Below are 27,735 nucleotides of genomic sequence, written 5' to 3'. Positions count from 1 at the left end.
CAGCCCTGAGGGGGGCACCGCGCCCTGAGGGAACCCGGCCCTGAGGGGGGCACCGTGCCCTGAGGGAGCCCGGCCCTGAGGGGGGCACCGCGCCCTGAGGGAGCCCGGCCCTGAGGAGGGCACCGCGCCCTGAGGGGGCACCGCGCCCTGAGGGGGCACCGTGCCCTGAGGGGGCACCGCGCCCTGAGGGGACCCGGCCCTGAGGGAGCCCGGCCCTGAGGGGGCACCGCGCCCTGAGGGAACCCGGCCCTGAGGGGGGCACCGTGCCCTGAGGGGGGCACCGTGCCCTGAGGGGACCCGGCCCTGAGGGGACCCGGCCCTGAGGGAGCCTGGCCCTGAGGGGGCACCGCGCCCTGAGGGAGCCCGGCCCTGAGGGGGCACCGCGCCCTGAGGGAGCCCGGCCCTGAGGGGGGCACCGCGCCCTGAGGGAGCCCGGCCCTGAGGGGGCACCGTGCCCTGAGGGAGCCCGGCCCTGAGGGGGCACCGCGCCCTGAGGGGGCACCGCTCCCTGAGGGGGCACCGCGCCCTGAGGGAGCCCGGCCCTGAGGGGGGCACCGTGCCCTGAGGGGGCACCGCGCCCTGAGGGAGCCCGGCCCTGAGGGGCACGGCGCCCTGAGGGGGCACCGCGCCCTGAGGGAGCCCGGCCCTGAGGGGGCACCGCGCCCTGAGGGGGCACCGCGCCCTGAGGGAGCCCGGCCCTGAGGGGGCACCGCGCCCTGAGGGGGCACCGCGCCCTGAGGGAGCCCGGCCCTGAGGGGGGCACCGTGCCCTGAGGGGGCACCGCGCCCTGAGGGAGCCCGGCCCTGAGGGGGGCACCGCGCCCTGAGGGGGCACCGCGCCCTGAGGGAGCCCGGCCCTGAGGGAGCCCGGCCCTGAGGGGGCACCGCGCCCTGAGGGAGCCCGGCCCTGAGGGGGGCACCGCGCCCCGGGTACGTCCCGTCGGACACCGAGAGGGAACAGACCGGGTGCGGTTGTACCCGTGTTGAAATGTGAGTGTCGAGTATCCGACTTCGAGGGCGAGACCTCCTGCAGGGTCCCCAGCTGGTGCTGAGAAGGTCGAACGTGGCTTTAGATTGCATTCTATACCACCTTCATTTACCCATACTGTTTCCCCTACACTCTGGTATTGCAACTTGTTCCAAGTCGACTCAAAGTGTCTAAGGACGTAATTTTATGAACATTTTCAATCAGTGATCAAGCATTCAGATAGCTCAGAGAGGTGGTAGATGCCCCATCATTAGAAGTGTTCAGGATCAGGTTGGACGAGGCTTGGAGCAACTTGGTGGGGCGGAAGGTGTTTCTGCCCATGTTGGTGTAGGACTATATGACCCTTAAAGGTCCCTTCCAACCCAAACTGTTCCGATTTGAATGTGGCTGCCTCTCATTTCTGTGGGGGTTATTTTGACTGTTAGGCTCTCAATATCCTTATTGCTATTTCTGGATGAGTGTGGCTGGAAGTGCTGTATTTACTGCTAAAGACCTGTTTCCTATCTGTATAGATAACACTGGGAGCAAGAAATATTTAGCACAGTAGTATCTTGTAACCAGTTTTAGCTGCATGTCCTTCAAAATGCTTAAGAAAAATTTGGCACAAAAAGTTGCTTTTCAGCCTTTTCCAGATCCCTTGAGCTCAGGGCAGTTTGTGCAATTCATTCCAATTTGCCATGTGTGAGACTTGTCTCCTTGGGTACCAAGAGTGGAAATAGTTTCTTACTTCAGGATTTGCTTATTTGCCTTTGAGGGATGAGAATCATTAGGTGAATTTCTGTGTAGAGATAATGAAAAGTTCACTGTCCACCTTTGATTTCCTCAGCCTGCTTGTTAGGTAGGCACTGTGGATTTTCTCATGCTCAGCAGTGCTTAACTTCCAGCAAGAAATTCCCAATGGGTCTAGGAGAGCAGTTAGGCAGGTGCTTAAAAAAACAATCCGATGCTTTGTTATGAAAAGCTAAGGCCAACACTTCCTCTGTCTCGAGGCCATTAGGAAATTCCTACGGACTTCTATGGAAGTAGGATGTGCCCTCTCCTCACTGCCAACTCCCTGTCTGGCAGAGGTTTTCCCAGGAAGGGCCATCTGCTGCATGTAATGAAATCGTCTCTCTTAAAAGTCAAACTGTTCAGTGATCAGACTCCCTACCCCGAGGTCACACTCCAAACACCAGCGAAACCGTCGGGCTGGCTTGCAGCTCCAAACAACGCGCACAAATTCAGCCTCCTTTGTCTCCTGCGGGGAAGCCCAGCCCAGAACATCCACAAAGAGCTCGAGGGTAAGTGAGGGGTCGGGGTATTTGGTGAAATGATTTTTCTGCTTTTTTTCTCCTGTGGGCAAATAGATGTGAATCATAAAAGTCTAATATAGGCAGAAGAGCAAGTTAGTTTTTTTACCAATGCGCTACATAGATATAGTGATTTGCGCACTACCTGGATATAGTGATTTATCCTGCTATTGACCAGGAAATGGGATTTGTTATTTCCTTCTGCTAAAGAAGAGCCATTTTTGTTTATCCTGACAGATTTGGGTTTTTCTAAACATGTTGCATTTATAATTCTGCTCACTGTTTCTGAAACTGCACTCTGCTACTATTTCCATCAAGTCTCATTAAGACAAAATTGCAAAAATTGTACAAAAGCAAGCTTCCTTCTCTAAAGAGTGTGTAAGTGATACTAGGTATCCTGAAAAACAAATTTATTAATTCTAAATGTTTATTGCATGGTTTAATACTCATTAGATAAAAAGTTCCTCCATTCTTGAGAAAAAGGTCTGGTCACTTGGTAGTAATAGACGATTCCCAGGCTTCTGAATTGCTCAGTCTGACAGGGTCAGATGCTTGACAGGTGTTAAAAATAGATTAAGACAGATCAGTGTTAAGAGTTGTGCTGTGATTGCTTATTTTAATTACTCTATATTAAGGTGTTTGTTTGACCTGTGCAGAGCCAGTCATTTATTATTCTATTTAGCTGATGAATTATGGCTGAGGTGTTTTTATAGTGTGGGGCTGTTTACAGTGGGTACTGCACTAATCAAAATGTTGTCAAAAAGCCTTGGATATTGGCAGCTGAAAAACTGCAATGTATCACAGAATTTTTGGCAAAGGGCATATTTTCCAGACATCTGCTGTTTGAACAGCCACAACTTCACTGATGTTTTTCTTACCTAGACCTTGTTAATCCAACAAATAGTGTGATAACTGGTTTTGATAATACAGCGTTTCTGTGGTTTGGTTTCTGACACTGTGCACTCTTTGACAAGTATGCTGCTCGAGGTGTTCCATTTGGTTGTGGTATCTCGAAGGACTTGGAAAAGAATAATGTGGTTATTTGTATATGAGACAGAACTGAACCAGGCAGAACTCCTGCGAGGTGAAGAAACAAGCAGTAAATGCATCATTGTAAATCTGTGCACCCATGGGTTGTCATTACTACCCCATCAAATGTTACACTCTGTAGTAGGCTCAGTGCTGTACGAATCCTTACTACAGCCCTGTGGTGACTGGAGTTCACAAAGTTACAGGGAATCTGGAATTCTGGTTTCTGTTCTTTCGGAGGTTGTAACTTTTACAAGGTAACAGTTTAAGAATGCAACCATGATCACAACACGTTTGGAAAATGTTTTTATGGTGTTCCAAGTCAGAAAGCTTGTATAGACCAGGAATGGCGGATCAGAAATTTCATGTGGAACTAGATTCCATTAGTACTTACAGATACACTGAGCTTAAAAGATTCCCAATGTCAGTGTTGATGAAACTTTGAACCAAAAACTTTTGAAATCTTTGATTTCTGTTAAAGGAAAAGTTTAAATAGAGAATATCAGGAAAAACATTTAAACATAGCAAAACATTCATGGAAACCTTTCTGGAAAGATAAAGTTATATGTTCCAGACCATAAGTATATTGTATGTATTTCCATACAGGGCATATAATACCTCATTTAAGAAATACAAATTGGTGTGTAATGTCTGTGTTAATTGTATAACTGAAAACTCTTATGTTTTGTTTTACTTTGGAAGAAGAAAAATGTAACATTTCAAAAGACCTCTGTTGAGAGTTGCCCTGCATGAGGAGTAAAAAAATATGTATGTCCCCAGATACAAAACAGTTGGCAGGGTGGGAATAGTGATTGGATGCAGTTATACCTGTTGATTTCTTAGAGGAGCTAAATAAAACATATGCCAAGTTCTGTAGGAAAGCTAAGACATATTTGAGGGACATTCCAGGGAGAATGGCAAGGGAAGTAGCATTAACCCTGGAGCATAGCAGCATTTAGGCAGGACACTCCAGTTTCACAGGTGACAGGTTTTTTGTTATACATATGGTACTGTAGTTGGTCAATCTTGTGATCCTGTGGTTAGTGGAGATTCCTTTCTTTCTTTCTTTTTTTTTTTTAATTGTTTCTGTTCTACTTTTGCTGCTTTCTGTTCCTTTGATCAATATTTCTTGTATCCTGCTGTTCATACCAGCAAGCTTTCTGGTTGGATCTGGGTACTATATAATCATTTCTGTTCATCATCAAGATAAATTCTCTGGTTATTGGTGGTTTGGTTTGGAAATATTTCATGTTCATCTTACATGAAGTCTAATTATACTGACAAAATATATTATATTTATTTGTGGTTTGCCAGTAAAATGTCTCTTAAAGTGATGTATAGGAATGTATAATGTATGCTCAGGGAGGTGGAGAAAGAGCTTTTGCTGAATCTAAGAACAGTAGTAGGTAGGGTGGGATGGGGTAGGGTAGGATAGGATATAATTATGTTGCAAAAGAATAACTGCAGATTCCAAAGTTCAGCCTGTGGAATGGAGGCCATAGTAGGAAGCTCAGCTGGCAGCTGGGGAGTTGTCTCAGACCAAAAAGCTCAGATTAAAAAAAGCAAAGCACACAAGCACTGACTTTCTAAACAGGATCTGTCTGCTGGAGAAGGGTTCAAAGCACTTCAGGTGCGCAGACTGCGTGTGGCTCACATCCACATCCTCCTCAGGCACACCTACGTACAGAGGAGGAAGGCTTGCCTTGTGTGCACAGCTCTGGTGAAAGTTAATCCTTGACCACTTGAGGCAAGGGCTTCTGACAGGATTGCTGTGGCCAGCAGCAGTTCAGCTCCTGCAGCCATGGTCCACGTGCCTGAGGCGCACAGTGTTTCTGGAGCTCTCTCTCATGGTTCAGGTGTCCCAGAAGTGCTGTCAGCTTGGCGTGGACAGCCCAGAGCGTTGGCTGATGAAAGGCTGTTTCCCAGGGTGAGCCACTGTGGCATTATCAGTGTCATTGCCCGGTGTTCTGCCGAGATATCGCTCAGCCTCTCCCTTCCCTCTCCTCCGGCCGGGTGGGCGTGAGGCAGCTCCTTGGCAGGGCTGCTCTGAGGGGGAGCCTTGGGGGTCACAGCTCCATCGGGGGGGGCATTGGCCAGGGGCTCACCGTGCCATGGGAACGCGTGGGACGGGCCCGAGCCCGGGGCTGGGGCTGCACAGATAACGGGAGCTGGCCAGCAAGGTCAGGGACAGAGAGTGCTGCTCAAAGATAGCAGGGAATCCTGCTGAAAAGGGTGTGGGCTGAGGAGGGCCTGGCCGCAAAACACAGAGCACTCCGTGAATAGATCTTAAATACAAGAAAAATGCTTCAGAGATGTCGTAAAGGGTATTTTCCCACTGACTCTAGAGGACATGAACCTCACAGAAAGGCACAAATTCACTTCTGAGTTGCTAAAATGCATAAGCTTTCTGTAGAAATAATTTTTGTGATTATAAAATTGCTTACAAAGAATGTGAAAAACAGAAATCACTGCTTACAGTTTTTAAAAGTTTAATGATAATAATAATAATGATAGTAATAGTATTAGGATAAAAAAGGACAATATTTCCAGTGCTGGGGGGGGGGGGCTGGCATACAGACAATGTTATCTTTATACAGTTACGTCAATAAGATACGTGCATATTCTTGTGTTTCATGCATTATTCAAACGTTCTTTTGAACTTTCTGATGTTTTGGGAACTCCTTTGTTTGACTTCTTCATACTCCAGCTTATCTGCATGACATGCTGGGTGTCAGGTCAATATATTTTATTTCTTTTTGTGTCTCCATCCTGCTGTTTCACATCCTCTGATAAGATTTTAGTATGCCCTCCTTAATTTTAACACGGTATTCTCTAATTGTCCTCCAGTGCTCTGGTTTGTGTCATGGTTACCTTATCACTTGGACAGGTTGGTCAGTGGATGGCATTGCACTGGTTTTGGTTACACAAAAGCCTTTTTTCCACATCTTATGTTTTGCTAAGGTCTATAACACAGTACATTCATCACACTATTATTTCCATAACTGATACATAGCTATTATATTCATAACCCTACTATTTCTATGAGCAACACAGTGCATACTTTAGCTGATAGATTACATTAACATGCCGCTAAAACCAGTTACAATTGATACTATTTCTAAATAGTTATAATCACTAACAGCATGCATAGGCTAATACTTAAATGCAAAAGATAATATTATCTGGTCATTTTTCACAGGAGGGTTTTTGTTTTGGTAATAATTTAATAAAGTAGGAAAAATGTGATGCAAGAGAGAAAATTCAATGGCCACTTTTTAAGTTTAATCAAGTTTATATTTTTTGTTAATTAATTTTTTTCTGTCATTAGGAATAATCCCTCTGAAATCACTAGAAGTGGCTTTGTCACCAGAACTACCTACAAAATATAAAATAATTTAAATATTTTTCCTTCCATGTTAAAGTGCAATTCAAAACTGTTTTGATCTCAATTGAAATAAATTATCAAATACTGAACATATTTAATAATGTATAAAAATAAGGTTCAATTGGGAGTGATGTCATTTCAAGGAAGATAATATTGAACAGTCAAATTTTATATTTAGAATTGGAATTTCAGACAATACTTTCACTATGATGAGTGAATAGGCTTTTCACAGCCAGTGTGGAATTATGACAAAATATGAATTTTAAATGAAAAACCTCTTCTGGAAATTGACTTGAATTTGTTTTATTATATATATGCCTTACAGAAATGTTGGATGATTGTTTTAGTCATTTTGATGCTTTTCCCAGCCATTCTTTTGTTAAATATTATTTGAAATGGATTATTTTTCACAAACCCTGATAACTTCCTGCCATCCAAGGGTTCTGGTGAAGCAGCTCCATCTGTCTCTTGCTGCCTTGTTAATCTGACTGTTGCAGGTTTGCATCAGTTCAGTATTTCTCCTCAATCACACCCAAGCACAGTTGTCAGGCTGCTGTTCTCATGCTGCTCCCAGCTTTGTTCTCCCTTAATCTCAGTTCCCAGGCACTGAGCTCGGGCAGGAGAAGACCCTGCTGAGCATGAACTTGTCTTTCATTTGCCTCAAGGGCTACCATAAAAATTCCCCATGGTTCTGATCAGTACAAAATGGAAAATCTGTTTACAGAAGATCCGAGAGCCAAAGCAGGCATATTTCCTGCCGTGACCTGCTCAAGCCTTTTGGTGTATCTCACTTGGATTTTATGTGAATTCAGCATTGCCACGCCACTGTGCTACTGCACACCCGCTTGAGGGGAAAACTTGATATAAGCAGGAAATTGAAGCAAGCCTGCCTCATTTCATGTTCTTTAGCACAGGAATGACAAATATCAAGCCGGAGCACAAGAGAATTGCTTTAAACAGAAATTGCCCTATAAAGTCTAAGCAGGCTGGTTGTTCTGGGTATTTCTACAAACAGAGTTTGAGATTTATGTCCCTATGATCCTATCCAAGGAATAGCCTGCTGTTGTGCCAATGTGACCACCAAAGCAGCAGGTAGCTGTAGCAGTGGTGTCTGTGTGGAAATGTACATTATCTGCAGGTTCCTGTTTGCCTTTAGAAAAGGTGAAAGGCTGTGTACCAGAGCCCCTGTCGAGGTGCCACACGCGTGTGTGGGTGTGCTCAAGGTTTTGTTCTCCTAGCACAGATCACTCAGACACTTGCAATGTGCTGCCAGTAAGTGTCATTGCACAGACAGTCGGGTTAGGGTTACTGCCTTAACGTCTGATCTTGGGTCTTAAATAATGATTTCTTATTTTGAAAGTGCTTGCAAATATGTGTTAACTGACCACCTTTTAGAAAATACCTATAGCCATTGCAGAAGTAATTTTAAGCTTTGTGTTTCTTTTACTTGCAGGTGCACAGTAAAAGAAACACTTCATTGAGAGCTAGAATGACTTTTCTTGACCCAGAACCACATACAAAGAACAAAACTTGTGCAGAATTTGTTGTTGTCCTAAATGAACTCGTGACAGTCTTCAGGGTAGAATGAGGAAAATAGGAAACATTTTGAACAATGCAAGAGTTCCCCCTGTGAGGGTGAGACTGTGTTGATCTCATCAGGTTCTGACTCTTCAAAAATCATTCATTTACTGCTTGAGAAACTCAGCAAAGCAGGAATTTTGTCTCCACTTGAGAAATCCCTCAAGACACTTGCCTAACACAGAAGACAACATGGACATTAAGAAAGTAGTTAAATCCCAGGCAACTTTTTCCTGCCTGAGGGATTTGTCAGAGGAGAGTGATGCCCTGCTCCATTTTAACGGTGTGGTTGATGTCACTGCTGGAAGAGCGGCAGAATACTGCAGCAGGCAGGTGCCTTCCCACCCCACAGATGTAACCACTTGTCACACAGGCAACTGTTGCCTTAACACACAAGACTCTGGATCTCCTCAGTCTCTGGCCGATGTCCAGGCATGTAAAAGGACTGGGCTGGGCAGACCTCTAAGCAGGAATTCCCTGCTGGGTGAGCAGGCAGACACTTCCCTAGGTAATCTCACTGATTTTGGAAAATATGACTCTGAAAATTCTGCTGCTGTTCTGGAGATTTATTCAGAGAAACTAACAAGCGTAAGTGATGACTTTTCTGATGATGACCTGGAGTACTTTGAATGTTCAGATGTGCTTACAGTGCATGAAGATGAAATCTGGAGAAAGAAATTAGAATTTTTACTGGAAAGCGATGAAGATGATCTAAAACTGGGTAAGGACTGTGATGGGTGTGCTTACTTCCTCAGTGAAATGCCTTGTGTGTTCCAAGTGTCAGATAACACTACGCCTATGGATACCCCCATTGGCTTCTGTGAGCATCAGTCAAAAATCAAAGGAGTAAACGTAAGGAGAGACCCCTCTATGTACAGCCAGTCAGCTCTGCAGACAGAGATGACTCTCACTGTTGGACAGCACCGAGATAAAAGTGCCATTTTGAAAGACAAAGAGAAGAATCAAGTGCCTGTTGCTTCTGCAGCCACTGGAAATGAACATCCCAGAAGTGAAGAAGAGACTAATGGAAGTGACCATCCGGCTGCAGGTTCCTCAAGGGACGGACCAAAGCCCACGGACACTGTCCCTGCCCAGGTAGATTCCTCTGCCCATGGCACAGGTGCTGCTTGCCCCGATCAGGCTTCGGGGACAAGGACAGAAACCAGCCCTGATGGGGACGTGCTGGGGGAAAGCTCACTGCTGCTGGAGGAGGGGAGGAGGAATGTGCCAGAGGAAAGTGCACAGCACGCTGTCTGTACCTTAACAGAAAGTCTGAGGAGAAACCTTTTCAAGCTGTTAAACCCTATAGAACTTTGCAGATATGTAAGTACTATAGGACAGTCTTTCCAGGCTGCAGCAGCAGGTAGGGAATCCAGAGCTCCGTCTCCCAGTCAGGAAGGTGTCTGTTCAGCACAGACTCCCGAGGAAGCAGAGAGTCTGCAAATGCAGGCTGCTCTGTGTCCAACAGAAGAGGCAGATAAAGACAGTCCCTGGGAAAGGAAAAGGACTCGGGGGCTGTCTGAGCAAAACCAGGTGCTAGATGAGAACATCTCATTTGGGGTAAGTAACATCTTTATCATTTAACACAAAGAGCTGCTCTGCTGAACTCAATGCAATTTATTCCTGCTTGTCACAAAATACTGTAAAATCAAAATTACTTTGAAAGATACTATTCATGTACTTCTGAATGACAGCTACGGCTGGGAGGGAAATCTGGGTTTAGAAAAGGCCCAAGTAAAGCCTAAGCTGTTCTAATTATAGAGTGAGCCTGATAATGGTGAGAGGCACTAATGGGCCTCTGGACAGCTGGATAGAGAAATCTGATACGGAGGGTATTGCACAGGTCTTAGCAAAGTAATGCTTCTTTCAACCCAGAAAGTTTCTCAAATACCTGTTGGTATTTGAGCAGAGAATGCTTTCATTTACTTTCTTTTCAATCTATATGCAAGAAACAAAACCATCCTCCACTAATGGTGCTGGAAACCGAACCAAATCAGCAGGGGTTTGCTCTGGTTTTGTAACAACGAAGGGAATTCAATGCAGAGAGTTCATGTTACAGAGGTGAATGGAGCTCTGTGATTTTTAAAATAAAGCAATGAAAGAGTTGGATATTACAGTTGAAACATATAAACCAGTTAAAAGTTCAAACCCCTGTGGTACTGTCCATGTATTTGCATATTTTATGCTGTTGGTAGAAAATGAACTGGAGAAATCACTACAGTTGTAGAGACTGGTATGATGCTCTACCAGTTTTCCTAAGTAGGAAAATTGAATCATCATTTTTATTTCACACTGTAAGGACTCAAGATATATAAACACTATTAAATCATGAATAATCATATTGTCACCAGTTTTTCTAGCTTGAAGCTGTGTAGCTAATTGCACAGAAAAAAATTCCTTTGTCACAAAAAATGTTTTTTCCAATTGCACATGCTTTTCTTTGTCTGATCATTTGGGAAAAATATCTCCCAGTTCTGTAGTGTCACAGTAGAGTGACTTTAATCTCACCACTGGGGTGTCTTCAGCAGTCAGAAATCACTGAATTCTTCTTCCTGAAAAATGCTCATAGGTTTCTCTGGTTTTATGGTACATAAAATTCCAACCCCATCTGAGGAGCACATGATGTCCTTATGATGGGGAATACCCCTCACTGGAATTAACCTTCTCAGAGCTTCCTGACAGGGTGTATGGCCGTGGTTTGCCAGAGGCTGTGTTTGCTTTCTTTTCCCCAAGTCCAGTGCAATAACTGAAATCCCAGAAGCCTCTTAGCCAAGAGCAGCTGTCAGGTGCCTGGCACAAATTTCAGAGCAGCCCCTTAAAGTCTTGTTGTACCTAGTCAGTAAGTCTGCATTTCCATGGCCAAAACTCCTCACTGGATAAAAAATTACTATTGGTGTACACAAAAGCATGAGAGCTGGGCACACACCAAACCCTATTTTTAAACATGTGTGTATGACAGTGAAATTCAGGTGTAGCTTCAAAATTATGTGGTCTTGAAAATGAGCCAAGCAAAAGCATCCCGCCTGAATACTCGTCCCTTTTTTGGAGCACTAGAAAAACGTGGACAGCTTCTCACAGCACCCATATAGTAAGCCAGAAACTCCTCAGAAATCTGCCTGTGTAATCTAAGAGAGGTTAGAGCGAATCTATTGCTGCACACGGGTTTCTGTAGAAGTACCCTGGGGCGTTTGCTGGAGCCCCGGGTGAGACTGCTCCGCGGGAGCACGGGGAGGCGCTCGCAGCAAGCCCCGCAGCTGACCGCTTTGGAAGGGTGGAATATCTTCCCTGTCCGTGTGGGAATCTGGTCTGCTGAGGGGTACAGAGCAGCCACGGGATCACAGCACTAATGACCCAAGGATTTACACTTCCCCGTGGCACCGAGAGTTCAAACTGGAACAACCTTTGCAGTGTGTCTTGTGCAGCACCTGCTGTGCTGAGTGACTCTCCTGCCATTAAAGTGCGAGGCTCCTCACTCCTTTCACGACCTCATGGCTTAGCCTCAGGTGAAATTCTTTATTTACCTGCTGCTTCAGAGCAGCTTCCTCAATAATAGGTCCAAGACACCAAAGGTGCCAGCTGTGTGATGTTACATAGTGTACAGAGAGCCAGGAGGCTTTTCTGGGTGTCATTGAGAATCTGGTTCTGTTAGCAGTCAGCCAGCACCCTGTTCCTGTCAGAGTCCAGTGGTCAGCACGCTTGGGTCCCTGTCAGTGGTCAATGTTCAGCACTCTTGGCACAAGGTGCTGCTGTCACTCCTGGGTTACAGAGCCATTATTCTGTTTTTTTCCATATCAGAACAGCCTATTGACATAAAATCTGAGAGGTCCTTGGTTTGACCTTGCCAAGACAGATTTCTGTCACTTTTAGACAATTTTGAATTTTGTTATCCAAAGAGGAGAGAAGCAGAACTGACACAGGTAATTGGGCGTCTGGCTGAGCTGAGAGCTCGGTGCTGCGAGGGAACGGTCCGGGCCTGAGCCGTGCCAGAGCGGCTCTAGCTCTGTGTCAGAGCAAGCAGGGCAGTCCTGAGTGGAGTCACTGCAGCTCATGACACCACCCTGCTCATTCAGTGGGCATGACAGTTAACATCCCATTTTCTTGCCCATGCCTTATGTTGGCTCCAGTCTTTCCTGGGAGACACATCAAGAAAAAATCCCTTAGAAAATCTGTACCGCTTTGGAGCATGGGCTCCTGACAGCTGTGCATGGTCAGCCTGTTGCTCTGTGTTGTTGGCAGATGACTCACTTTCTGGCCTTTAAAATATTATAGTTCTTCCTCTTTTTCTGCCTTTTGAGCAGGAACAGCAGGAGGCTGGCAGGATGTGCCTGTCACTCTGTAGGATAAAGCACAGCTCAGGTCTTTTGTTTCACCTGTCTAAAGCAGTTGAAATAACTACAGATATTGAGGTATTTCAGCCACTCCAGGGCAGCTGTGCCATTTAAAAGGGAGTGTCATTTTAGGAAAGGGGAATTTGAGTAGCATTGCATGAAACAGGGAAGTGGCAATCCACTAAGGCGGATTGCTGGAGAACAATAAACAGTAAAAGCAGTCCCAAATGTAGTGGATTTGAGGGAGCTGAGACCCAGAGACAGTGAGTCTGTATTCTAGTCTGTATTCTAGGGATTGCTTGTTACACTCCATTTGTACAAACAGAGGGATATAAATATAACATGGGGGCTTTGCTTGCAAAGGAAAATTACCTTGCAAAACCATTTCTGCTTAAAAAACAGTGAGAAACTGTGAGGTAAAATTGATTAGATTCATTACAAATCCTTCTCTAAGGAGCAACACTTTCAGACTCAGACCCAGGAGGTTGATTTCAATCCATTATGTTGATAATTACAAGTCAGTAATGTGATTATTGACAAATATTAAAAAATAAAAGTTTAAAAAAATGCAAGTCTTTAGGCCTGTGTCAAGCTGTAGTTCTAATTTTTAATTATATTGCTCTATTCTCCTTCTTTGAAGAGTCAAGGTGCTAATCTTAAAAGTGTTACCCAGAATTGTGAGAACCTCTGTATGGAGCCCAGCGCAGAAAGGGAAGGCATCCTCAGCACTTGTGAGAGTGCAGGAACCAGCCAGCTCTCTACTGAAAACACACTGCAAGTGAAGAATGCAGATTTACAGACCTCTTCTCTTCACTGTGCTCCTTGTGAAAAGGGAGAAGGTTGTCACCAACAGGTCTTCCCCAGACAAGAAATTATTAGGAATGGCAAAATGTCAAAGAATAACATTTCTCCTTCTCCTCTATGGGATATGGACTCTCTTCCTGATAAACAGGAGCGCTTGTGTGCTGTTCTCTCTTCTGCAAAGCTGTGTGATGAGCCAGGGGAGGGAGAGCAGAGGCCTGGGCTTGACATACATGAGAGCAGTAACCCAGATATTCTCTGCAGCCAATCAGCCGATGAGGCTGTGTCTGAAGCTAATCCCAAGTCAGTCCTGGAATCTGGAGAACCTGAGTGCAAAGGAGATGCTGATATATCTGCAGTGCATGACAAGCTGTGGAAACTTCTTCATGAAGATGACTCAGACTATCAAATCCCATTTGAAAACAGAGGCATCCCAAGTTTAGGTACGAGGCTGTCAGATATCAAAGTCACAGAACTGAACTTTGTGCAGGAGACCTGTTCCAATCATCCTTTGCCAGTGGATTTGATAGAAGAGCAGGGGCCCATCACAGAACCAGCTCATAACCCCAGAGCTGAGAAGGCCGACTGCAGTGTTTCTGATATCCTCCTGCAGAGAGCTGCAGCATGTGAGAGTGCATCCATAGGAAACATTTGTCTTGCACAAGTGGTAGGAACAGATGGTGTCTGTCTAAATTCTGGCACTGGGAATGACAGGGAAACACCATCCATTTGTGTTTCAGCAAGCAGTGTCCTCCTAAGCACCCAGGAGTGCTTGGAGCCGAAGCCAACGGCCACGGGCAGGAATGGATCCACTGTGGCTTGGGAAGGGAAGCCTGCTGTTAATAGTGCTGCCCAAACAAGCGAAGCAGATTCTCCTCAAGGGTTACAAAGTACTCAGAGTGGTAATTTAGCATGTCCCAAAGCTGACTTATCAGATATGTCACATGGGACAGTTGGACAGTTACTTCACACTGAATACAACACAACCATGACAAATGAGTCTATACCTGGAGAAGGCTGTCATTTTACAGACTGCTATCCAGTGAGGGGAGAACTGGCTTATTTCCCTGAAGAGGAAGACATTTTCCCCAGTGAAAATACCAGCCAGTTTACACATGCAGAACACTCTTCTGTTAAGTCCGTACATAAAAGTGGTGTAGTGAATTTACAAGAAAAAGAAAATCATTCAGGCTTGAGTGCACCAAATTTCACTAATTCTGATGGCTACCATCTTTCAAAAAATAATGGCTGTCAGGATTTTCAAATTGTTTCTAATGCACAGAAATACAGTAATGTAATGCAATCGCCTAGTTTAATTCAGATTCACGAAACCATAGCACATAAGAATCTACCCCAAAATACAGACCAACTGCCAGAAATAGCAAAACAAGAAGGGGCAGTCTCTCCCCCTTTTGGGGAGACATTTTTAGGAGATTTTTATCTAGAAGTGCCCAGCTGTGAACCATGTAAACCAGGAGGAGAACAGACAGAGATTTGCATACCTGAGGAACACAGGGCTGAAGCTTCCTGTGACTCAGGAGTTAGTCAGGTTTCAGAGAGTCAGATTGCAGCTTCCCCTTGTAATACAGCAGAACAGCATTCATTTTCTGTTGACAGCACCTTCAGGTCTGATGAAGGGTTAAAAATAGATTCTTCAAAAACTCCCACCTATGCAGCTGGAAGTGTAACATCAGGCAATGCCCCGCTGCCCAGGGAGGCTCCAAGTGAGCACCACAGCGCAGCAGGTGGGGAGGATGGAGGTGCCCAGGATTGGCTGCATTCCCAACAGCTGCTTGGAAACAAAACCCTGCCCTTCCCCACATCTGTAAGCCACTCAGAGGCCCTTCCCAGTGCATCTGCCACAAGAAATGAGGGAAAAACTGGATCCATACAAACTGGAGTCAAAATAAATGGAAATTTAACTACAATGGAAATTTCCTGCAAGTCATTGAAGGGTCTGTTCCAGAGGGTCCCTGGAGAAACCAAAGGAGAAGCAGCCTTGTGTGAAAATGACCATGAGATTCCAAGAGCTATTGAATATAACCCAGATGAAGCTGAAGCAAAGGCTCCTTTGCACACTTTGACTGGCTCCCAGGCTCCAAAACAGATTATGAATATTAACACAGAGCAGCCTCGTCCTGACTTGATCCCTTCCAGCAAGATAGCTGAGGCTGAGAATTCAGTTAAGTCCACTGAGTATGATAAAATGGAGGAAGTCAGGACAGAAGAGAGTGTGGTAAGGGGTTTGGTTAATTTGCCACCAGTTGATTCAGGGAACAACCAGCGTTTTCAAGAACAACCACCCCGCAGAAGAACTCCATCATTCTCTTTGGCGTGGACCACTCTTGATCCATTCCCAGTCATCACAGAAAGTCAAAGAAATCAGGAAGGGTCAAAATCCTGCCAGATACCAGTGGCTGCTGCAGAGCCTGAGCCCATCAAATGTAAAGAGGACGCAACAAAGAGCGGGCATGTAGCTGCTGGAGCTAAGAAGAAATTACCACCAGCAACTCTGTCCAAAAAACCCAGGTTGGAGGAGAGGGGAAGTGTCAGCAAGGACACCAGCTGCGCTAAAAAGTCTGGCAAGAGCGAGGGAGGTGTGATTCATAAAGAGGATAGAAAAGAGCAAAGGAAACTCATTTTGAAAAAAGATAGCAAAGGTAAGAGAAAATGGTTTTTCTTTTCTGTCCTTTCCCATCATTCTGGCTACAGTACAAAATTAAGATTATTGAAAGGCACTGCAGGCCTCTTTCAGATTGACTCAGTCAGCTAAAGGTGTCCTGCCCTCATGGAGCTTTATTTCCAGATTTGTTCACTTAGTAATGAGTGCTGTGTCCATGCCACAGAGATGAACCCTTTTCCCAGCTGGCAAGTATATTCAATTCATGAGCTTTGTAACCTATTTAAAATAATCACTGCCTCATTGGCCTCTTGGAGTAACTTTGCATGGAGGAACAGCATAATGGTACCACATAACTACACACACATAGCAGCTGCAAGCCCGCTACTTGTTCTGTTCCCACAGGGCTGTGTTCCCAGTTATGCTCCTGCATTGCAGCTCCCAGCTGCAATTCCCCCCTCTTGGTTACCAAAGGATTTATTACTAGCAAAGTGTTATTGTTAGCAGTAGGGTACCACTGATAAACAATGTTTTGAGGTCCTGTGTGCTGACTTCTGACTGGTTCTGCATTGCTTTGCCCTGCTGCAAAAGTGACGGATGAAATGAGCAATATTAAACTGACAGAGGAAACATATAATGGAAAGGGGATCCGGGTTGCTGCCAGAGTTTCTAGAAGATTGCTAAACACTGTAGCAGGATTGTGACTCCTGGGCGGATGAGGGATTTGTTGTTGCTATGGGTACTTTGCAAGGACCAAGGTCTTATTTTTTACCTTCTGACATGACATTTCATGTTCACATCATAAAATGATTTAATAGTTCAGAGCAAGACTGAACAGTGACTAAAGGTAAGCTACACATTTGTGGAGCTTTTCGCACACTCAAATTACTGTGTGGTCCCATGAGACTTCTACTTTTTCTAATCACATTTAAAAAAACCCCAGACTTGTCTCTGTTCAAAGATGCATCCTTTTCCAGGGAACCAGATGTGTGGGAGGAGAGACACATTCCTTCAATGCCTGACCTGTTTCCATTGCTTGAGGCTACACTTGCAAAATGTTTTAAACATTCAGGCTGCATCAGATAACAGTGAATTTTATTCATCTGTTCCTGCTCTGCCTCAGTCTCGACTGAAGTGTGTCTGTGGTCTAGAGGACAGTTGTGGCCCTTTCCCTGGCATTATGAGAAGGCTGGTTTGGTTGCTGTGGAATATACTCAGTGTTCTTTTGCATTATTTCAGCTGCAGGAGAGAAGGCTGGCCAGGCCAGGAACCTGGGGCCATTAGTTCTATTTCTAGAGCTGTCAGGTCCTGTCTGTGTCACTTTAGCCCTGATACAGCGAGGTTCACATGCCCCAGGACTCAGGGACTGTTAGTCCAGTGGGGAGACCTGGACTGGATGGGGCTGGAACTGGGAATGGGGAAAGCCATGGCAGTGTGCCTGACCCTTTAAGTTAGGTGTTACTGGAGTAACACCAGTACACTGTAATCTGCAGGAATGGGATCCCTGAGGGGCACATGCCATGCTACCTTGTTCAGAGTGCAACAGCTCAGAATTAACACAGCTGGAAACAAAACATCTTGCAACATCGAGCAGGGATGTGTCACTTGAATGATCACGGGGCTGATCCCAAAACCTTTCTCTAAGTCCATGTCAATTCCCTTTCTTTCCCAGTCCCCTCCAGCCCCCTGCCCGCACCATGCCCATGTGCAAAGACACTGGAGTGTTCTGTGAGGCAGTGAAAAGTCCTAGCAGAGGTCCAGGCTGGCAGGACCTTTTGGGACTTTTCCCCAGGCTGTGATCAGCTAAAAAATTCTACTAGTTATTAGTATTGAGACACCAGAAGTCATAATTACTTACCGGGGATTTCAGCATTTGTGTTCTTAACGTGAAATGTTAAAATGCCAAAACAATGTAATTGTCATCAAATCCTAAACTGTGGTTCTTGTGCTTCAAGCCCCCAGGCTGCTGAAGAAGATCCAAGCAGAGTTATTCCCTGACTGCTCTGGAAGTATTAAGCTGTGCTGTCAGTTTGGTGACATTCATGGTGACTCCACCATTACATGGACTAAAGATTGCCAGGTACTGGCTCGGCTGCAGAGAAGGTAAGGGAGTGTTTCTGAAGGACTGGGAGTTTCGGGGTAACCGCTGTTCATAGGAGGCAGATCTTCTCACAGTGCACTGATATTGCTCACAGTTTGTGCTGCATCGCCTCTCAGCTTGTTCATAGCCAGTGTCATCCAGATTTAAAAAAAAAATCAAAGAGGTTTGAACCTCATTTAACCTAGAGAAGGGTGGAAATAAAAGCTTCTTAAGGGCATTAACAGCATCTGCCCTTTCCATTTTAATGAAATTAGTTATTTTCCTTGTAATTCTGGTATTTTCCTTGTAATTCTGTATTCTGATTTAAAAAGCTGTTTAGAATGCTTTAAAAATGCAAAATTAAGATTATCCAGAAAAAAAAAAAAGAAAGAAAATACATTTCCATCAAAATGCTCACTTCTGAGAAAATGAAAAATTTTGTAGGAAGGATTCTTCTTAGATGTTCTTTTAAGTGGAGAGAAAAAGTTGCATGAATTGCTTAAACTTTCTATTCTGATTCTTCTTGTTTTAACTCTTCTGATTTTGATTGTTGTATTGCAATACTAATTGTAGTATTAACACATGTCATTATCTGCTAAATAATTGTGCTGTGTCTTAACAAATAGTGCAGAAAGATCAAATTTATCCGTTTTTCCAGTGAAAACAGGTAAAATATGTGATAGCACAAAATGCTCTGTTGCAGTGCCCAGGATGACTCTCCCGTCTCTCTGGAAATAGCTGAAGCCAGTTACCAAGACCAGGGGATGTATTACTGCTGCTTGAATAACATGTATGGGAAGGTGACTGCTGAGTTTCATCTGACTGCTGCAGGTAAGCCCCAGTTTAGAGTTTTGATTAATAATAATGACAATGGCAGTTTCCATTCAGAGTTTTTTACTAGAAAATTCTTTTTTTTTTCTTGCTTCCTCCTAGTATTGGAACGTCTGTCAAGTTTACAGAGTTATGAAGGTAAATATAAAGTGAAGTAGCATTGCATGGCATCATACAGAGACACACACATACACACACTGGCAGCTCTTTGGCACAAACACAGGGTTCTTGCAGGTCACCTGCTGTGTAACTGTATCCAGGAGCAAGGCAGGCATGGAGCTTTGGAATGCTTTCCCTGTGTGTTAACTGGTGTTCAGTGACACCGGGCATGTGGCCTGTGCTGCAGCTAAAGATAGTGCCTTGCCAGTGGGCTTGTCATTCCTGAACAGCCTGCAGAGATCCAGGTCTTCAGTTGGCATGGTGACTTTTCTTTCTATTCCTTGAAGAATTAGAATGAAGCATTTATTTCCTTGTGCAAAGTAAAGACAGGACTTTTCATGTAGCAGCACTGTATAACTTTTAATCAGAGAATTTTAGGTGGAATTAAGGAGTGTTCTAATTCTGGCCTTATCAGTGCAGTGTTTCCTCTGTGCTTTGAAGAGAAGCAATAGTGTACAGAGGCTAAACCAGAGGTAACTGCAAGGGACAGCTGGAAGGAATTCCTTGTTGTGTAGTTCTGTTCTCCTATTTATCCTCTTTACTGATGGTCCTTGAAATGTTATTATTAGAGACACTTGAAGTGCAGTTAGGATGTTTTAGTTTCTCTCAGTGCTTAACTTTTTCCCCCTTATGAATTTTTTTGCATTTGGATTCCAATGAACATTTAAAGGGGTGAAATCCAGAGTCTTCCTTGATTTCATCTGTAACAGACTTGTTGGCTGCACCCTGGCTTCTCTCCTTATGATCCTGAGCTGCCACCTTTGTCCATGCTGGCTTTAGATACAGGCAAGCAGCTGCCTCTCAGGAGCTGCTTGGGGTCCCAGCCCTCAGGAACACAATTTCTGCTTCCACTGAGCATTTTTTCCTCCTCTCTGGAGAGATGCACCTGCTGTCCCATGCCCACCCCTCCACGTGCCTGCAGAGATTCCTGTTGTGTTTTAGGTGTGGAAGAAATCGAATTCATGCAGCTGATGTTCAGAGAGGACCCCCTCAGCTCCAGCTACTTTGGTGGGACCCTGCACGGAGCAATAATGACAGAGGGGCTGCACTTCGGCGAGGGGATGCACCGCAGAGCCTTCCGCAGCCGCGTGCTGCAGGGGCTGGCGCCCGCCTTCGCCCCCGGCCACCCCTGCGTGCTGAAGGTGCACAGCGCCCTCACCTACGGCACCAAGAGCCGCGACGAGCTGCTGCAGAAGAACTACAGCCTGGCGCTGCAGGTGAGCTGCCTGGCCTCGGTCACCCACGCCTGGGGGCCAAAGCTGCCCTCCGATTCAAACAGATGATCTGTTGAATGTTTTGAGCAACATTCCCATCGGCATGTCTGTTGTAATACAGGAATGCTATGTCCAAAATACTGCGAGAGAGTATGCAAAGTTATATGCAGCTGAAGCTGAACCCTTGGAAGGCTTTGGAGAAGTACCAGAGTGAGTATAAATATATATTTTATATACATATATGCCTATATATACCATCCTGTGCCATGGCAACCCACTGATTGCTAGGACTAAAGAGGAAAGAGGAAACCTGGGACCAGTGTTACAGCTCTTTCAGCTTGGTTTAGAGTTGGTGCCTGTTCACTCACTCTCTGAGATCACTGGCCACTTTTGTCTGTTTCTTACCCTTTTACTGAAAGAATTCTCAGGATTTTATTAGTTTCTATCGCTTAATTTCAGAATCATTCAGATTTTTCTTATTCATCGCCCTGCTAATAACATCCCCTATGCCACAGTGGAGGAGGAGCTGGTTGGGGAGTTTGTGAAATACTCTGTCAAGGATGGCAAGGAAGTGAATTTCCTGAGAAGAGACTCAGAGGCTGGCCAGAAGTGTTGCACCTTTCAGCACTGGGTGTATGAGAAGACCAACGGGAACTTGCTTGTCACTGACCTGCAAGGTGAGTTGTCTGAGTAAGAGCAATTTTTATCAAGCTTATGTTCTTGTAAGAGGGCAGTTTGGAAAAGGAAACTAAATCTTACACTCTTAATGGAGGAGTTGTTGTTTTGCATGTACCTTAGTGAATCTGGACACTCAGTATGAGCCAAATCTGCATTTTTCTCTCACCAACCAGAGATAAATGAAATAGCTGCTGAGTGAAAGACTTCAGATGTTAATAACACCCTAGTCCCTCCCCTTTCTTTGCTTGTATTCGAATACTCACCAACAATCACTCAACAGTGCAATGCTCCACGTTTGGTCCTGGCTAGTTTTGAAGAAATATATTCCTTCAAAAATAATAATGAAGAAACACCCTCATGTTTGCTAAGTGTTACCTCAGCTCCCATGGGTGTGACTCCTCTTCAGTCCTGCAATATATTTGGAACAGGGGAAGAAAACCAGAAAAAGCTGGAATCTTAGGAAACATCCTATATTCTTTTACATGTGAAGGCAGAAAAAATAACAAAAAGGCATCTAAACAAGATCCCTGAAGTAATTTAAAGGAAGGAGAAAGAACAAAATCCTAGCACAGGAAACAAGCTGTGCTGTTGATCACCCTGACAGCTGTAAAATAGTGGCACGAGCCTGACTTCTAGAAACTGCTGGTGACACAGAGAACATCCTCTTCTTGACTGGGGTGCTTTAAAATGCTTTGAAAAAAATGTGACAAATCATTAAAGTGAAAAATGTGACTCAATAAATAATATTTAACGCCTCCATATGTGAACATTGTCCTAGAAATTCCAGTATAAGCTAAACTCTGTTTTCCTTGCTGCCTTGCAGGTGTAGGGATGAAGTTAACAGATGTTGGCATAGCAACCCTGGCCAAAGGGTGAGTGAACGTGATTTCTCAGCAGCATGCTTGTGCTTTACTCCTCTGACTCTTCACAGTTAAATGTGGATGGGGGAGGGTGCACTGGAAATTCATTCTTGCTTTAACTTTAGAAGAAAACAGTCCTTATCTAAGTGTTTTAACTTCTTCACATTCATATTTATGGAAAACACGCCTGTAAAGGAAACACTTTTATTTTGTTATGAAAGAATGGGGCTACCCTGTAGATTGAGCTTTGTTTTTCCTGCATGCCTCCCTTGAAACGGGCTTCACAAGTGACACGAAGGGCTCTGGTGACAGCAGGTAAGGCTCCTGGAGGTCCATCAGCTGGAGGAAGGTAGGGCTGAACACACAGGGCCAGCACTGGCTGCACTCCGGGGTAAAAGGCACCCCAGAATCACTCCTGCAGCCAGCAAAAGTGCCACAACTTTGGGATATGTATTTGTGACACAAGCTTTTATAAAGACTCTTCTCAGTGGGATGCTGTGTTTTGGCCACTTCCCTGATAAACAGGGACAATTGTGAAGGGATTTGATGGTATCTCTCCCCTTTCTCTCTCAAAAACAGCAGTTCTGAGCCTTGAAAAAAGATTATTTAGGGCATTGCTAGAGCCTGTTTTCTAGTTGCAAAGGCTTCAGCTCCTTTGGGGAAACTTCAGTTTATGTGTAAAGATGTAGACCTGTAATATTCTAACTTTAATCCACTTCTCTTAAGTTAATTAAGGCTTCTAGTTATAACACAGGCCAGCAGAGCTGTGGATAGGAGTAGGCAGTGGCTGCTGGACAGGGAAAGGGGATGGGGGTAAGTGCTTTAATTTCATATTCTCCTTTGAGAATCTGGCAGGAGAAAGAAGATCTGATCACGTGTTCAGCCTTTGTTCTAAAGACCTTGTCTGTGTACCTCACAATATCATCTAAATTATTACAGTGTTATTTATATTATATTATATAATATAATACAATACCATTATTAAAAATGTGACTCTAGAATATTCTGGGAGAATCTTGAACATATGCAGGCTGGCATCCATTCAATTAGACTGATTTACTGATTTACTCTTGCAGCTGTAGATCCAAAGTAAAATCAGTTGAAATGAATGTACACGATCCTGTTACAAACCAAAAGAGTAATAAATGTTTTATTTAGGCAACACCATTCTCAGGAATCAGAAGATTTATAAAAATGCTTCAGTGAATGTTGTCCAGCTCACTGTGGGAAATGATTCCTATAAAAACACACATTGTGTTGGGGAGGAGGAAGTGAGCACACAATGCAAGCTGTAGTAAGGATCACCTCAGGCATATAGAAAGGAAAACAATTTCCCTAAATGAACAACCTCCTGAAAATGTTGAGTATAATTTTGTTTGATATTTAGCTAATGGTATTCCTGCAAGATGACAGATTTTTCCTGGTCCTGTATTTTGTTTGCATGCTCCTTCCCTGGAAAGAAGATCTCTGTATTAATGTCAGCAGTTGGATTTTTAATTCTGTGAACGTGGGTGGGGAAAATCAACTCAGTGCCTAGAACTCCTGTGTGTTGCTGGGTCTCGCTGCTTTGGGTGCTGCTGAGAGCTAACCTGGTCCCATGAAGGGGGAACACATGGTTCTACTGCGCCAGAAATGCAGAGCGGGACTGCTGTGGCTTGCACTGTGCTGGCAGAGGGGACACAGAACATATCTCTTCTGTTCTCCAAAACAGAGTGCACCATGTGTGGAGGAAGGAAGTTTGATCTTTTGTCCTCGCTGTGTGTGTTTTGCCAGGGAGCTGGAAAGCAGAGGAGCCCAGAGCAGTGGTGTGGTGAATGTGCGGCAGGAGCTGCACTGCAGTTCTGCCAGGAGAGGGCGCCAGGGAAGCATTTTTAATGCGGCCACAGTGCTGCTCCTGAGCCTGAAAATCGGCTGCTCTGTAGCCTCTCTGGCGAATGGAAACAAAAACAGCACAGCACAGTGCCTGGCTCTGTGCATGCAATGTGCATGAGGGCCCAGGGATTTATCCAGGAATGGTGCACAGAAAGGAGGGAATCAGGAGCGCAGTAACCCATGGTTATGGTCATTAACTGGAGTGCTGGTTGCCAAGTCTGGATCTGAAACTCTGCCTGGTTCCAGGGCACTGACAAGTTTAGCTTTTCCTCCTCATGGTAACAAGAGGCATTGGGGAGTTTAAGCCTGAGGGCAAATCCAACATTTCCCCTTCAGATTTGAGGAAGATTTGGTTTTGTTTGGTGCTGGATAGAAGAAATTCTCTTGCTGAGGGCAGGTTTGTTTGCCTGTGGAATTCCTGTTTTGTGGGTGTGTCTGGTGCATCCACCAACACAACACATATCTGTGAGCTCTTGAGAGCAGCTCAGTAAAGTCTGAAGTCTCTGATTTCTCCAAGGCAGCAAGAGAACCATTGATGGCCCTGCTGGACTCCAGGCTGCAGTCTTGGGGTAACAATGACATGGCTCTTCAACCTGCTTTGGATGAACAAACACAGAGCTCACTTGGAGAGGAGGGGAAAATCCCTTCAAGGTTCACCTGCTGTTCAGAGCCAGCTGAGTGAGGTCTCCAGAGCAGAGTCTGTCTGTCAGCAGGAGCCTGACTTCTCAGAGCAGCAGTATTCTCTTTAGCACTGTGTAGTCTGCCTGAGGAAGGATGTTCCCTGGATGCTGGGAATGAGCATCCTCTGTTCATTTAAGAACCAAATCTTGTTTGGTTGGCTTTGTGTAGTCACAACTCAGAGTTCACCTCTGAGGACGCTGGATGTCCAGCAAGCCAAGAGAACAGGGTAAAACAGGCACTGATTAAGGTTAAAAAAGGAGAGGAGCCCCCTGGCCTTTCTTTTTCCTTCTCCATCCTGAGAATTTAACCAAAAAGGTTCCTTTGAAGAGCAGGTACACCTTTTAAAATAATCTGATGCAGCTTAAAAAGCAGGCCCTGGGAGGACTGTCAGCATCCAGAGCAGGGTGAAGAGAGGAGGGATACATGTGCCTCTCATGGTGGGAGGTACAGTGGGGGCTGGATGAAACTGCCTTCCTCAGGAACATTCCTTCCATCCTCCCTGAGGGGCGTGGCTCCTTGGGATCCCGTAGGCAGCCGGGGAGGGGAGCAGCATAGCCTGGAAATGATGTACATGTTTAGATGGAAACAGCTTCTAGTTCTGAAACACCTTGTGCAGCAACCTTGTTTTTGCATGGCGGCCACCAGAACTGTTCATGGAGAATGATGTAGCATGGATTTCCTGTGTGTATGTTACTGAGAAAGGTAGCCAGCAGACAGTTTTATTCCCAGTTTAATGCCATGAAAGACAGTGCCAGGACCCAGCCCACAGAGCTTTGCCTCTAATGCTTTTCCCTCTTGTGTCACCATTTGTTGTCTGGTTCCTCTCACCTCCCAATGACCCAGTCTGAGTTTCTGTGGCAGTCGATGCTTCTCAAGCCAGCATGGGTAGAAGAGACTTGCTTATTGCTTTCAAGTTGCTTATGAGTCAGCAGTCATGCTCTGCCTCCCTGTGCTGAAAATGAATCTTGAATTCCCATTTGGTTTGTTGTTTTTTTGTTTTGTTTTGTTTTCCCTTTGTTGCTACAGATACAAGGGGTTTAAAGGCAACTGCTCCTTTTCCTTCATTGAGCAGTTCAGAGCCCTTCACCAGTGCAATGAGTACTGTGAGATGCTGGGGCTGAAATCTCTCCGAACCACTCATCAAAAACAGAGGAAAGCAACACCCACTAAAAGCAAAAATCTGCCAAACTCATCAACAGTAAAGAAAATGGTGCCCAAGAAGGCAAGAGAACCTAGAGACTTCATTTCTTCAGAGCACTGAGTCTCACTATCCCACTTATGAAATTACTCTTGAGGACAGTGATATGCACCAGTGACTTGAGGGGATAACTTTGGTCTTTTGCCTTTTGACATTGTTTTGGAATCATCCTGATGCTGATGCCAGCAACCAAGGAAGAAGCTGATCCTCTGCTCTTGGTGCCTGAGATTTAACACTGGGACAAGGTTTTGGAAACAAACTATGCCATCTCCTGGATTTCCTTACAGGCTTCTGTAAACTGGCATTGGAGAAGAACATCTCTGTGTCTACATCCGTGGCCCTGTGGTACAGCTGCTATGGAAACATCAATATATTTAAGATGCCAAGTACAAGATTTGCACAGTATTGCATATGCATATGCATGCTGGGTTATTTAGAACTAGAAGTCAGGAAAGGTGAAGTTTGGAACACGCTGATGATTATTAAAGTTACCACTTCCATTGCAAATCAGAGCATAACAAATCTTGGACTGTTCAGTGGGATTGAGGCTTCTCAGTGCACTGCTGGTACCTGGCTTTTGGAAGTTCCTACAGATGATGCCTATTCTTTACAATAGCATTCAGAAGAATTTCTGTGAGGACACTGTGACTGTTTGCAAAATAGGAGGTTTAGAACATAAGGCAAGGGGCTTGAGCATGGTGGGATGGGAACAAAGCTGAAAGCATTGGATAAAAGGTGTTTCAAGTTAGAGGCAATAGAATTTTATCAGAATTTTGGGAAGTGTTCTGTTTGAAAAATGCCATGAGCATCTCAGCCAATTAATATTCCAAATGTATGTTGTAGTTTGGTCCCAAAGTCAGAGATGGAGTTTCACTCTATTGGCTAATTGCCTTCAGCTTTATTGTCCTGGTCAGTTCAATGAAAATCACATGCTGACCTCTCAGAGGGAAACACAGCCCTATTAATGCCAAGGAAATCCACATTCCTAATGATGACAGTATAATGATGATTCCTTAAGAAGTCTGGTGTGCTTTACAGTGGGGATCTGGAAGTGCATGTGTGAGATATGGATTTCTCCCATATTCTGGTGCTTTGGCCTCTAAAAGAAGGAGTGGAGTCGTCCTCCTGTGCACGTACCACAGTTATTTATTCCTCAGCACAGTGGGAAGATGGACTGCCAGAGGTCCCAAACCTTCCTCACCCGATGCCTTGTCTGCCAGGAACTATTTAGTGTGATAATGGCGTTTGATAGACTGGACACAAACACCATTGTCACACTCCACAGCTCTGGGAGCAGGTCCTTAGCCTGGGCAAGGAGTGTTGGAGGCACGCTGCAGACTTCAGCAGAGGGGGTTTCAAAGACCTGCAAAACAGACACAAGACCAGGTTTGTGAATATTTAGAAGTGGCATATCAGGGTCCTCACAAGGAGGCAGGACACGAGATCCTGAATTGGTTTGAGGTGAATACTGCCAAAGGGACAGAGGTGCTGTACCTCACTGTTGGTGCCTTCCCTTTCCTCAAACACATTTTACTCAGCCTACTCTCTGCAGCAGAGGGGAAGGATCATGCAAATTCCTACTAATTAAGCTCCCTGAGGAAAAGGTTGGCAATCCTGTGCAGAGCAGGAAAGCCCAGAAATCCAGGCAGAAGGACTTGACTTCACTGCAGAACATGTAAGGAGAAAGCAAAGCAGCTGATGCCACTGCAAATAAGCAATTTTTAGTCCCTCAGCTACGTGGAAGCTTCCAGCAAATCAATAGGAATACTTCCAAGACAAAATAGCATGCAAGAAAGAGAAATGGCCATGAGTTTTTAGTACTGCAAGGGGAAAAACTCCAAAAATAATAGGAAAGTTACAGGGAGAAAACAAAGCATAAACATCAGAAAAAAATCCCCCTTTTGCTTCTCTTCTGCCGGGCATCTGTGTAAAGAACAACATTGGGATGTTCCAATGCAGAGGGCATTGTGAAGAACAAATGTGTTTTCAAGAGGGTTTTTTGAGATGGGTCACAGAAACTGTCCTTCCCACATGGCCAGACCTGGAAGCGTTCCTGGTCCCCCAGAAAGTCTGTCCGCTTCCCCAGCACCCCACTTCTTAAAAACAATAAACAGGGTGGCTTACACTACCCTAACAAAAGCCTAA

The 27,735-nt window shown here is 44.9% G+C and overlaps 1 protein-coding gene across 3 annotated transcripts; it reads left to right on the top strand.

Annotated features, from left to right (window-relative positions):
* Positions 1-900: 900 nt before the first annotated feature.
* Positions 901-27,735, top strand: ALPK2 (alpha kinase 2). Of its 3 annotated transcripts, none has more exons than XR_010443094.1 (11): positions 901-2,267; positions 8,144-9,828; positions 13,237-16,057; positions 17,973-18,120; positions 18,801-18,928; positions 19,031-19,066; positions 20,030-20,304; positions 20,423-20,511; positions 20,817-20,978; positions 21,803-21,851; positions 25,419-25,507. XR_010443094.1 is itself a non-coding variant. In XM_064736066.1 (11 exons), the coding sequence occupies exons 2-11, from the start codon at positions 8,461-8,463 to the stop codon at positions 25,651-25,653; spliced, it is 5,367 nt and encodes a 1,788-aa protein (XP_064592136.1). In that variant the 5' UTR covers positions 901-2,267; positions 8,144-8,460; the 3' UTR covers positions 25,654-27,735. The 3 variants fall into 3 exon arrangements, 2 of the variants coding, with proteins under 2 accessions (XP_064592136.1, XP_064592137.1); XM_064736066.1 differs by having other exon boundaries at positions 20,761-20,978; positions 25,419-27,735; XM_064736067.1 differs by lacking the exon at positions 19,031-19,066 and having other exon boundaries at positions 20,761-20,978; positions 25,419-27,735.

The sequence above is a fragment of the Zonotrichia leucophrys genome, chromosome Z, assembly GCF_028769735.1.
Source record: "Zonotrichia leucophrys gambelii isolate GWCS_2022_RI chromosome Z, RI_Zleu_2.0, whole genome shotgun sequence".
NCBI classification, from domain to species: domain Eukaryota; kingdom Metazoa; phylum Chordata; class Aves; order Passeriformes; family Passerellidae; genus Zonotrichia; species Zonotrichia leucophrys.
This window is presented reverse-complemented; position numbering and strand designations above follow the sequence as displayed.